The 13,062-nt window shown below is 40.1% G+C and overlaps 1 protein-coding gene across 9 annotated transcripts in view; it reads right to left on the bottom strand.

Moving 5' to 3' along the window:
* Positions 1-423: 423 nt before the first annotated feature.
* Positions 424-13,062, bottom strand: part of GNB1L (G protein subunit beta 1 like) — a 43,664-nt gene continuing 31,025 nt past the window's right edge. For 8 of the 9 annotated variants that reach the window (XM_030024152.2, XM_030024151.2, XM_030024155.2 and 5 more), the window contains exons 5-7: positions 10,952-11,050; positions 5,964-6,179; positions 424-1,141 (exon numbers count right to left, since the gene is read on the bottom strand). In XM_030024152.2, the coding sequence (XP_029880012.1) occupies positions 875-1,141; positions 5,964-6,179; positions 10,952-11,050 (582 nt within the window). In that variant the 3' untranslated portion in view covers positions 424-874. The remainder of the gene's footprint in view (positions 1,142-5,963; positions 6,180-10,951; positions 11,051-13,062) is intronic. The other variant, XM_030024157.2, reaches the window with a different exon arrangement.

Raw genomic sequence — 13,062 nt, 5'->3', positions numbered from 1 at the left:
GCGGATAAGGATTTATCCATGCAATTCCCCTAAATGTTAATGGGAGTTGTGTAGCTAAATCCCAGACTTGCCATGCTGAAACTTACCCCTAACTCTCCAAGGAGAAGGGCGCTAATTGGATTGCTGAGTTTAAATCCTTCAGCTAGTCGGTCTATGGAAAGGATTTAGCACTGGCTCTGTAAAAGGCTTTACATATCTTTGCAGTGCAGTGCAGGGGAAGATTTTTTCCCCCCTTTCTTTCTTGTGATTAATTGTGAGGCTTGAGGTGACAGGAGATATAATGAAATTCATAAATGCCAAAGGCCGTCCCTAGTCACATTCCTGGCTGTTGGTTTAAGTTAGAAACTGACAGAAGTGTGAACAAATCAAGGTTGTTCTGATAGCCTTTCAGTTATGGGGAAGAAAAAGTAACTGACAATGAGAAACCACTGGAGGTGGTTTAATGGGTATACATTTTCAAGAAAGAGTGATATTTTACACTGATTCAGATTCTTGGATACATGACTTACAAACAGATGTAGTCTGCCCCCACTGCAGTCTGAGGGATTCCAGTCCCTTTTTACAAAAGAAGATATTGGCACAAGTTATTTGAGCAACCTGCCAAAGAAAAGCTGTTGCAAAACCTGTAGCAGAACTCAAAGAAATGACTTGTTCTGTGTCTTTGTTTGTGACTGGCCTCGCTCTGCTTGTTATGAATTTTAAAAATCCACTTCCATTTCTGTAAAACAAAACTTGCAGCTTGAACAAGCAGTATAAGAATTAACCTAGGACTCTCACTTCAGCCTGAAAATACATTCTACTACTGCCCCACATTACAGTGTAAAGCATTGCTTCACCAGTGTTGGTTTCCTACTCCATGACAGTGCAGAACATGTCATGTCTGTGTATATATGGACCAGATACTGATGCGGTGATCTTTTGAGCCAGCTGCCAGCAGTCTCTCACTGGGGTTTTTGTGATCTGAGAAGGACACACAATGGACAGTTGCTGTGTGGTAGTCCAGCACTGCTAAGGGCTTCAGTTTTTTCCAGCCAAAGATCCTGATGCGATGATCCCACCCCGCTGTTGCTAAAATCTTCTTGTCTGGACGGATGGTGATATCAGCTATGCCAGCGTTGACAAGTTTGTGTGTTTTGTAAACCTGTGTGAGAAAGTTATAGATGAGCTTTAATTGTTTAAAACAGAAGAAAAAGGAACCTTTTGGGATTTTAGAAGGTATAGTGCCCACCCATATACACTGGTATCACACAGGTAGTATGGAGCTTTTCACCCCATGGTGGATGATGCCTTAGAGAGAACAATTCTAGCCAGAGATGGAAAAGACCTTAACTTGAGCCTATCTATCATCTCCAGCACCATTGTCTAAAAAAATTAAAGCACCTCTTATATGTTTTTAGTTTATATTACATTTTAAGCTATTTATATTCGGTCACAAGTGAAGCTCTGAGTCAAAGTTTTGAGAACCAGACTACACAGCTTTGCTCTTTTCTTTCAGCTATTCTTGCATGAGCTGCAATGTTCAGAGCTATGGCCATATATTTTCCCTGCTTCTGCAATATTCCCATGCTGAGATTCTGAGCTGATGTTTAAACTACCTGCTACTTATTTCTACTACTGTGGCCCCTCACAAAAACTCCAATAAGCTGTGGTAGCATTTACCACAGTCTTGAGAAAGGAATGCTTCCAGGAATTAGGTTACAGTGTTAGGAAATCTATATTTCTAGTACTCCTTCCCAAGAGACTTTTATTTACATGAAATTCCAAGAAGGGGATTACAACCAAGTTATTGATTTCAATCTTGGAAGCCTTTTGTTACTGTTTGGAGACTACTGAGGCACAAGTTTCTGAGGGGCACAATTAAATTGAAAGGCATTTAACTTCCTTCAGGAGGCACTGGGGCTGCACAGGACTTAGCCCTTGGAAAGAAAAGTTTTCACTTCACTGACATGACTTTCCCCTGAAGCACAGAGGGAAAGCTCAATATAATACACTTTTGCTGTTCTCACCTCAGGTAACTTGTATTAGTCAGCAGTCTACCTCTGGAACACATGCAGTATATGCACCAGAGTGTGTGTACGTGCATGCATGTATGGTGAAATGCCTAGCTTTTGTCACAATGTGGAAAACACCTTTTGAGTGTATACTGACCTTGAAGTGCTGTTATTTATAAGTGCAATTGGAAATGACGCGTTAATGCCACCATCTACTTAAGACTGAATCTGTAGCTATCTTGTACCAAAGCTTAATATAATTCAGTGCATGTTTTTAATACACTGTGTGTTGTTTGCTGTTCTGAGGTGGGAAGGCATTGACAGGCATATTGCATCTGAGTAGTTTTCCTCCTCATTAAAACTCCAGAAATGCCAGTCAAAGTTGGTTTCAGATGCAGTTGAACTCATCTTGGAATCTTACAGGCACAAAGCTATAAGCAGTTGCTTTTCAACTATGTAACAACTGCCCAGCTACTTACTCAAAACAGCAAGAGATGTGCAATTCGATGAGAAAAAAGGCTAAATGAAACTTGACATGATTCTTGCACGCTCCGTAAGTTCCTCTTTTAAACAGGACCTGACGAATGTGTCTACAACCAATTCAGAACAGAAGACAGCAAGTTTTGCCCAAGCCTCATGAACAGTAGGAGGCTGTATGTGGGCCTGCTACTGTAAAACCTGTGCTTTTTGCTAGTACGTATGTTCTTCCAAACTTCCCAGTTACGCCAACGTAGCATGGCTTCAGTGGGATTTTTGTTGGCGTATGCATACTGGCAAGGGAAGGATTTATTACTTACATCACCAGCCTGGCAAATGTAAGATGGGCCTTACTCTGTACCTGAGATTATTAGCTAATGGCTATAACCAATCCTGGGCGTGGTGCTTCCCATCATTACTGTCAATTATGTGGGCAAGATCCATACAGCAAAATCAGGGCGACTGGGAGAAATTGCATGTCATCAGCAAGCTACAACTTGAAAATGAAGCCTGTAATGGTGATGCCTTTTGGCTATGGAACATGAGCGAACAGTGGGCATTTGTGCATGATCTGCAAATACAGGAGGTGAGAGAGAAAAACAAAACAAAGCAGAACAACTTGCTCAAGGTATATGCAGCCAGGTGATATCCTAGTGCCAGGATTTGTGCCATCCAGTCACTTATGGGCAACTACTGTAGTCAAATGCATACCAACATAATTTCCTAACCAGAAAACCAGCTTGTAATTAAGAAAACAAAGAGGTAAAAACGGGTGAGCTGCTTTCAGCCAGTCATGACCAAGGACACTTGCATCTATTAGCAAATGCATTAAGAAATTCTGACATGCTGAGGCCAACAGATACCTCTCCTTCCCTCCTTAACACATGCTATCTATGATTTTTTTTTTTTTTTTAAATCTCCCTCTCCTACACCAAATCATGCCTTTAAGCCCTATTCTTATTAGACAAATAGCTAAGATAGCAGCAGCCTTAGCTTCAGCATTTGAGGGAAAAGCCTCAGCAACCCAACCAACAAAACCTGTGTGTTTACTTACATTACAGCTTATAGAATTTTTTTCTTGTCATATATAAAGGACCTTCTGTGATTATCAGCTTGCTTAGTTCTGCTTTGTTTATTCACCTGCAGAAGCTGTTTACCTCCTACATTCTACCACAAACATTATCACATAATTACACTATCTCGTCCAAATCAGAAGGCTCACAACCAATCCAGTCATTTGCTGACAGTGATGATTTCAGCAACTTTCTTGTAGAAGACAATACACCAAACTTTCCCCATAGCAATAAACTATGAAGTTACCTTCATCATCTATTCATTGACACACTGGAACATTGCCACTTAAAACAGAGCTGAAGTACCATCATTGCATCATTATTTCTCCAACAGCAGATAGCTATGCACCACGTTTACTTATTAAAACCTTTTAGAATAAAAATAATGTGCCACTGAGTGGCTTTCCAACGTCTACCATTACCTCAGGTACCTGGAATGTCAGGGAAAAAAAAAAATCCCCATCTGGTTTATATTATTAATGGCATAGTGGGAAAAAAACTTAATCTATGTCCTTGACAATCTCTTGTGCTCACATGAAAGATGCATTTTATTAGGGCATTCGCACTATGCGCAAAGCACAGAAACATTGCTTATAGTTTATAATGCTTGGCATTTAAATTTCTTCTGAGAAAAGCTACTATCTCTCAGTGTGATGTGCTGAAGATGTAACTAATCCTACATCTCCTGGGAATATGAATACCCTGTGGAAAACAATACCTGGAATATTTCAGGTGAACAACTGTTTATTTTTCCCATGAGTCATACCTGTAGCCCTGCATTATGGTTAACTCCTAACTGAAATTTGCTGTGGAGAACAATATTTTCTTTGAATTTAGGAAAAAGCTACGCTATAATTAATATGAAGGAACAGCTTCCTCCCCAACACCAGAGTGTTTGAAGCTTTAAGAAGCCTGTCATGATGTCAGCTTTCTGACAGCTTGGCCTTAAAAAACTAGTCTCAATACCAAGTTTCTTACTGGGACTTAATCTGCTCAACTTCCTTCTGCTTCCCTGAGCTGAGGACCAGGTGCAGATGTGTGCCAATAGTGATAAAAAGGCCAGGGCCGGGGGAGGGCAAACATGACGAAAAAAACCCCAAACCATTACAATTGTGTATCATCAGATGTGTTAAAATGCTTCTTTACCACATTGGCTTAGAATGCCTTTGCTATTTAGAGTCTAGAGTGCCTCTCTTACTTCATGTCGTATTGCTTATTAAAGTTTAGATGTTCTTCTCAGTGAGTGCTCTGTCCTCCAAACTTCATCTCAGTTGGATGCATTTACACTACATGCCCTACTACTCCATAAATGCTAGTTCTGTGGTGATGCCTAACAGATTATATACCTTCACAGTGTCCCCCAGCTGACGAGTTACCGTTAGATGTCCAAGCACTTGCTTTTCTTCCTGTAGCACCATTCAGAAAACAGCATTAACTTGCCACACTACCTAAAAAAATCTCCACAAAAGCTGCAAGCTGGGAGAGCAATTATTGTTATTCCATTAATTGGTGTACCCAGCAGCTCTCTTCTCGAGGATGATCTGGGGGCACACAGGGGCTGGGTCAGGTCCTCTTCATTGTGTGTTCAGGGGACAACTGCCACTTTAAAAAAGGTTAAAGCACTCAGCAGTGGAGCGGCTATGCATGGGCCATTTTAATTTTCATGAGAGCCTTTATTTATGCACTTCATTTCCACACCTATTTAAAACCTACTTAGCCCCTTGGCACTGTTGGAACACTTGCTAAATTTGTCTAGATTAAGCAATATTTATTGCCATTCACTAGCATAGCCTGAACTAGTGATGATGAGATCTCCTTCTAAACCAGCCATTCCAGGTATGCGTAGCTCAGACACAAACTGATATATCCAATTAACTTATTTTCCCTGTCTCTGGCTAGGGCTCTAAAGGTGCCAAAGCAAGCTGGCTGCCTAAAGCTCGTGTCTTCTTAGTACTAGCTGAGCTGCTCCTACTCTTTCTGTTTGCAAAGTGTTTCATGGAATATTTCTGTCTTTCCCACAGTGGAAAGCAAGCTCTATCCATTCAAGCAGAACCTTTGGAAAAGCAATCCTTTGTTTCTCATTTTTATAACTCATTTATAATGTTTAGGACATTCCAAGAGCTGGATACTACTAACGTGATAAATGAAGATACAGAGGCAATGGCTTGAGTAATGCTAGGCTTGTGTGCCTGTTGCAACTTTGGTAAAACCAGAAACATGTGAGAGAGGTTTTTTTCTTTTTTTTTTAAATCCTCACCATCTTTTGCTAAGTCTAGTCACATAGCACAGACATTCTAACCAGTCTGTGATTAATTAGCTAGAGATCTGCAACAACTCCTCTTCATGACTAAATATTTTTTTAGTCTATCAAACTGTTAGTGCAAAGTGGGATAAATGACACTAGAGGGCCAATGATCCTGACCTGGAGGTTCTGTTGCTCATTGAGGCTCCAGATGCTAAGCACCTTTTCAGATGAGCCTGAGATCCCCTTGGCCTTCTCCGAGTCAAAGTCAAGGCTCATCACTGGCTCCTGGTGGCAAACAAGTTGGCTCAACACTTTTCCCATTGACAGATTCCAAAGGACCACTGATCCATCTTCATAGCCAGCCAGAAGCAAAGGTTGTGAACCACAGTTGAGCTGATCAAGGGAAAAGTAAAATTGTTTGAGAAGTAAATAGTCTGTTAGGAAAATTATCATCCCCAGGTAGGTTTCAGTCCAAGCACCAAGAAAATAAATGAAAATGCTGACTGGCATAGAATTGAAAAGTTTAAGTCTGAATGTCAAATTTTGGTAGTCCATCCACTTACAAAAAGCATTACTAGGTAACTGCTGACATGCACTTACGGTTTTTATATCTACATATAAAAATCTATGATGTTTTACATATATAATACGTATCTAACATACACACATCTAGAAAATTTCTCTCTGAAAATCCAAACTATTGCCCTCTACAACACCTGAAAAAAGGCTGCCTGAAGTTTTCCGAAGCTTTACTTCATGGCCTGAACTTTGTTTGTGCTCCTTAAAAAAAAATTACTAAGAGCAATGAGTTACTATCAATCCGTATGGACATTGAAAGAAGTGCCATGCTTAAAGATTCCAGTTTCACATTGCCAAGTGTAGGGTTACACATAGGGATCGTTTATCCGAGTGCACCACAGTGCTTAAAGGTAAACACTGAACCTCTCATCAGGAATCTCTGGGTGAGTCACCAAGGGGTTAACGGGCACCCGAGTCCCACTGTAACCAATTGAAAGCTATTTTGATTAATGATGTCACAGGCCAAAGGGCATGGCACCCTGGGCAGACACCTAATTTATTTAAGCCTCTGAAATAACTCAAGGAAGGGAACATTACTGGATTACATGTCACACTTAAGGAAAATATTCATCATTGCTCCAGCCAAAAGACTAATGACCCCATAAGCAGTAACTGGTTATGTGAGTGAAGATGCAAATCCCTAATGAAAAGCAACTAAAAAACAAGCATCTGTTAATGCCAGTTATTTCTTTAATAGGAGAAGAATCACCAAAATAAACATTGGGATTATGACCACCTCATGCAGGCACATATAAGAAATGTATCCAATAGGTTAATTCAACTCTTTCCAAACACTGTCTGAGCCTACAGGATTTGTTTGCTTGGTATTCAATTCAAAATAAAAGGACATTTATAAAAAAATAATTTTTACTGGTATCACATTATTGAATGAGGTTCTTCAAAATCGCTGGCTGTCAATGTCGTGATACAAACCTGCAGCAGCCAAAGGCTCAGTGCCTCTGTTAATGGTCCAGACTATTCTCCCAGTGGTTATTATTTGTTCTAGGGGGAGTTAAACTAACAAGAGATGGGTGGTCTAGGTAATAAGACTGCTGAGTAAAAGCCTCATGTTCTTTCTCAGATTTATTCAGCCTAAAGAAGTGTTTAAATGAGGAATGGATCTCACTGAGCAGGGAAGAAAATTGCCCCTTAAAAGAAGGAAACCAAGGGGAAATCCCCTACATCATCTTTCTGAACAGGTCTGTCCACACCTGGGATCCTGCAGGAGCCTCATTCCTTGCTTTAAGATCCCTTTTCTTTTGAAAAGGTAGGGGGCATGCTCTGGCTAGAAAGACCCACAAAGAAGGTCTCTCATAATGCCCAGAACTGTGCACAATTTTTCTGTCGAATTCTTGATTTGCTAAAATAACATCAGAGCAATGAATATCTGTCAAATATATGTGAATTAATGTTAACTCATGAGGTATTTTGGGTGAAGAGTACCTGGCTTTTAATACCAGGGGAAAGTGAAAAAAAAATCTGAATGAAATGAACATTCCAGATTGTATTTAGTAAAGGGTAAAGCCTTCAAAGCAAAACAAAGTATTTCATAGGTACTTCAATTAAGTTTAAAAAAGCCCCCAGTCTGGGCATAAACCATGCCCCCCCAATTATTTGTACTGCTCTTCTATGAGCACATGACTCCTCCAGAGCCCTGGGGCTCTGCAGAAGGTATAGCTTTCATTAGCCAGTGAAACGAGGTATGGATGGGCAGGGTCGGCTCCTTTGCCTTACTCAAAATGGGATGGCCATATTTTCATAGATGCCCATAACCCTCATTAAGATAAGAGAGACAGGCGAGTGCTCAGCATTACGGGAAATGCCAAGCAAACCCTTTATTTTATCCCCCCCCCGCCCCGGGTATCTTAGCTTAGATTTGAAAACACGTAATTTGCAAGTGAGATCTAAGATTGGTCTATTTTAACAACAAAGTATTGTTTTCTATGAAATGAAGTGAAGATCTCCCACACTACTTCTTCCTGACTTTCCCTAACCATATGAAGTGTAATATTTCAATGAATACATATACTTGAACTTAAACAATAAAAGGTATTGAAAGATCAGGGGAGCTCTCAGTCTGATGCCTGGACTCACCAAGCAGTGGTTCACAACGGCCCATTTAATTCAGTTCCTAATAATGGACACTTCTGGCAAAAAGTCTTCACCATTCATGTTCTGTTTCAGTGGAAAAATTAAATTATAAATCATTGTTCTTCCTCAGCAGAACATTTTGTTGTTGCATTTGGATAACTGTCAAGGAAGGAAGAAAAGGTGATCTGCTGTCAACTCAACAGGAATAATTGCTATAGTTTATATAAAGTAATAACTCTGCATTTCCAGTTTCTACATGTATTATTCCTGTTGAATTATTTTGTTTGCACCGTTACGCAACATGATGCCTTCCCCAAAGAGTGCAAAAAAGTTTAAGGGAAGACTATCCTCACTCCTACAAATCCTACTCCACCCAATTAGTAATAGCAGGAAGGTGTGAAGCTGAAGGGACAATGTATTTAAGAATATGAACCTTCACAAGGAAAAAAACCCATTGAATGAACCAATATATTTAAGGACAAACCTAGTAAAATGAGGGGGAAAAAAGCTTCAAAACAACAAAGTAAACAGCTGCAAGCTTTTTAACTGCTTAGGTGAAGCCAGTGAGGCTTAATCTACAAGCATAACCGAAGCCTCAATTTCCTTCTGCTCTATCTATTTCACGCTGCTGCTGGTAAGGTGCATTGTTTCTCTGATACGTGAATTTTTTTTATTGGCATGCAGAAAAATATGATGATACATGGCTGCAGCCCCCAAACTCATGTTGGACAACAACCCTGAGCATACTTCCTTCAGACCATTATGTGGCTCTCTCCATGTCAGCTTCTGTTTCAACTTGTTAATTTACTGTGCCATAAGCAACATCAAATAGTCTCTTAGGCAACACATTGCCCATAAGCAATGGGTTGGGGAGTGCTCATCTCCTGGGTATGTCTATATTGCCCAATGCAGTAATGTACAAAGAAATCCTGGACGGCCTCTATTCAGGAAGGGGTGCAGCTGGGTTAGCTCGTGTTGCTCTGCTTTTATGGTTACAGGGTTACTCAGTGAGCCACTTCCAGTGAAACCACAAAACAGAATGCAGAGCATCACTTTGGTACACCACATATAATTATTTGCCCTTAAGAGTATCCTCCTCCCCCATCCTTTTAAACCAAGCTGCACACATTTGTAAAAGAGCAAATACAGCTGTGAGACTGTAAGGGATTATCTATCTTTGCCTGTTGCAGTCTAGGAAGTTGTGGTGACTTCCCAAAGCCAGAATTTGCATGGCTTGCATTTACCTCTCCCTGTTCCCAGTCCTCTGCTTTATCCCCACTGGCAACAAAATTAAAAACTACATAAAATTAAGACTCTACACCTGCTCTGCTTCCTAGAGGAATAGCAATATTAATGCACGTAGAAAATATGTCAAGACAGAAGACTTTTTATACAGGCAACAAAATTTTCAACACTGAACATTTCCTCAGTTATCTTCATCTTATTAAAAAACGTCCAGGAGACAGAAAGCCCCATTCATTTCATTGAGTACTGAACACTGATTGCATTTTTAGGAGAAACTTTCTGTTTAATAAAAGCCTAATCAGTCTATTTAATTTTCCTTCTCTTTTTTTTTTTTTCTTTCTAGTTTTTAATTACAGCATGGGACTTGAACTGTGGCCTCTCCCACTTTTGTCTGAAGTCAGCAGCTGAATTCCTCTAGACTTCAGTCGGTTCAGGACCTTGAGTGAAGACACTAAGGCCTCAAATTCACAACCGATTGATAATTTTTTCAACTGAAACCAACACAAATATTCAGATGAACCTGCAGGAATAACATACTTGAAATCAGCTCGGATGGTACTGCAAACCTGTAACAGTGTGTGGTCAGGGGGGTTAAACTGGGAATCGGCTTTGCCATCAATTCTTTGGAGATTTAGAGCCAATCACCTAAACTCCATCCTCCCTCTACCGCCACCTTTTTATATTACTTGTCTTTCACTGTTGGCACCCCATAAACATTATTTGCTGAAGACTCTGCAAAAGTGGTTTTTTTTTTCATTAACTGCTTTTATTTACTTTTTTGTCCAAAGTCAATACCACCATAAATATTTTGTTCCTATTGTATGTCTGGAATAGAAATGTTCATAGAGTGCTTCCTTGTCCTGAGGGCATTGAAGTGAATGTAACCTGCCATTAAAATCACTATTTTTAAGTAACCCAGTCATTTCTCATCATTCTTAATGCAGTGAGAAACCATATCAAACAACTGGCTTTGGTAAGTAAGTCACTCATTTTCCTCTTGATTGATGCAAAAACTGTATCTATCCTAAGGATACAAAGCTTTCCCTGAGCATTTGCAAATCTTCCATTAAAGCTTGGAAAGCTCTGAAAGTTACATTAAGGATGTTCACAAATCTTTCCCCCCTTTAATAGTATAATTACTTGATTGGTTTGATAATAAATCAAAATCTAAGTGAAGAAAGATTCATGTGCTTCATATAAAATGAATCACAGGGAAAACATTTCACAATTAGCAGGCGCTCTTGCCTTACCTGCCATAACTTCAGACACATGGGCATGCCCAGCTTGGCACCCACCTCTGGCTTCAAGGTACAGACTGACGTCTTGGATGGCAGCTCCAAAACCTGAACCTGACATCAGGAAAACAAGAGTATTTGGTCAGGCTCCAGGTCAAAATTCTGCTGTTAAAAACACAAGTCTTTTAAGGTGATTTAAGGCTAGTATAAGCTCTTCCAGTAAAAACTGTCTGGAGGAAACTGAGGAATGCATGTGAAGTTGGAGCTGTAGGGGAATCTACAGCTATCTAAATAAATGCATTGTTTTAGGAAAGACCAGGCAAAACTGCTAGAATGAACACTTCCTCTTCTTCCACTCTTGTTTTTAATCTGTATTATAGTCTTCTTTCCATACAGTAGATGATATTGTGCATACACTAGATAATACTGCAGACTGCTTAATCTAAAAACACTTCCCTATTCCTCTCCCTTTCCCCTTTTTCTATCTCTGGTGCTATTTTTTTTGTTATACTCACTTGTGGACACTTGCATTGTCTCCTCTGTTCTGTCATGTTAACAAAGAGCTTGTGTGGAAATGTAGGCAATCTATCTATATCTAAGGTGGATTTTTTAATTTACTGGCTGACTGCACTAACAAAGAGCAAACCCAGAATTATCTGCTAATGCAGGCTGGAGCAGCGATGGCATACCAGTATTTTTAACACAATATTGTCTGACCCTATTCAAAGCAGGGTCAGACAATATTGTGTTAAACACCTGCTCTCTGTCTACATAGCAGCTTCCACTGTTGCTTGCACTGGTGGTAATGAATTATGGATACGATGATTATTTATTTATTTATCCACCTATCTATCTATTTATTTATTTATTTTAGCATTGGGCAAGTCTTTCCCCCACCAAGGAAGTAGTAGCCGATTTCCACCTCAGGATGATGGCAGGCAAGATCAAGGGAGTCTGCCTTTGCAATTTGGCACTGGAAGGTTTTGAGTCTCTTGATTGACACGGAAGTGCCTCACTCTGGGCTGATTCTCAAGCCTGGAACTATGGAGAAATAGAAGTTCTTAGGTATCAAAAACTTGCTGCCAGGAACATCGCTTGTTTCTCAAATGTATACTTAATCACTAAGGTGATCTTTTATTTTAATTACATAAACAATGGTCTGCGTTATCTCGTAAAATTAAGGGACTTCAAACATTTGATAAATCCAGCATTACCAGCCATTCTAGGCTGTATCAGAATGTGCAAAAGCCCAGCAGTGCTGTTGGACAGCCCCAGTCATGCGAATTTCCTTAAGCATCTGAGATGAGGTATTACACAAATATGGCTCCTCTGGGAGCCATCAATCAAGACCACAGCAGCTGTGATGGCTTTCCAATCCCATACCTTTAGTTCAAAGCTTGCCAGAACATCTTCCTATTTCTAGAGGTTGTCAGCTAGCCTGCCAAAAGCCAGCTGCACTCTAGGACTGCAAGTCGACAATGTACTAAACACAACATACGGAACGCTTTCTAAAGCCACTTAGCAATGCAGCAGGAAACTATTCTCCAGATTTAAGGAATGGTGACTACAGCAAAGAGCCATCCAATATGTAGACCAAACCTATGAACAGCCCAAAGTTTGATCATCTGGGAATTCTGGTTCTTTGGAGCTACACTCTTAACAAAAGATGCTTTTCTCTTGGCAGCGTTCTTGCTATCAACATAATGACCAAGTTAGCTGTTGCAGGAAATGGGCTATAACTATGAAGATGACCCGCTCTCATTCTTGTGTCTTTCATCACTGGCTCTCCAAAGGGCATTGCCTCCTAGACAAGACTGAAACTGCAACTTTTACATAATAAGGAAGGATAATTGCACTGTGATAAATGCACTTCTGCAGGTTAAAAGACAAAAAAACCCCTCCTTTGCTTTACTTTGATTCAAAACGGATGAACTGGTACAAGGGCTACAGTTGGGCTTGCAAAGGACAAAGAACAGAAAGAAGGGAAAGCTTTTTGCAGAAGGCAGGCAGGCATCAGCTGCCTATGCTAGATTGACAGTTCCAGAGACTGTCTGCATTAGAGGCAACTGAGCGTTAGAAATAAATACTATTTCATATATTTTGACAACTGTAACCTAAAACTTGAA

The sequence above is a fragment of the Aquila chrysaetos genome, chromosome 9, assembly GCF_900496995.4.
Source record: "Aquila chrysaetos chrysaetos chromosome 9, bAquChr1.4, whole genome shotgun sequence".
In the NCBI taxonomy this organism is placed as follows: Eukaryota; Metazoa; Chordata; class Aves; order Accipitriformes; family Accipitridae; genus Aquila; species Aquila chrysaetos.
Note: the sequence above shows the minus strand (reverse complement) of the source record. Positions and strands in the feature narration are given on the sequence as shown.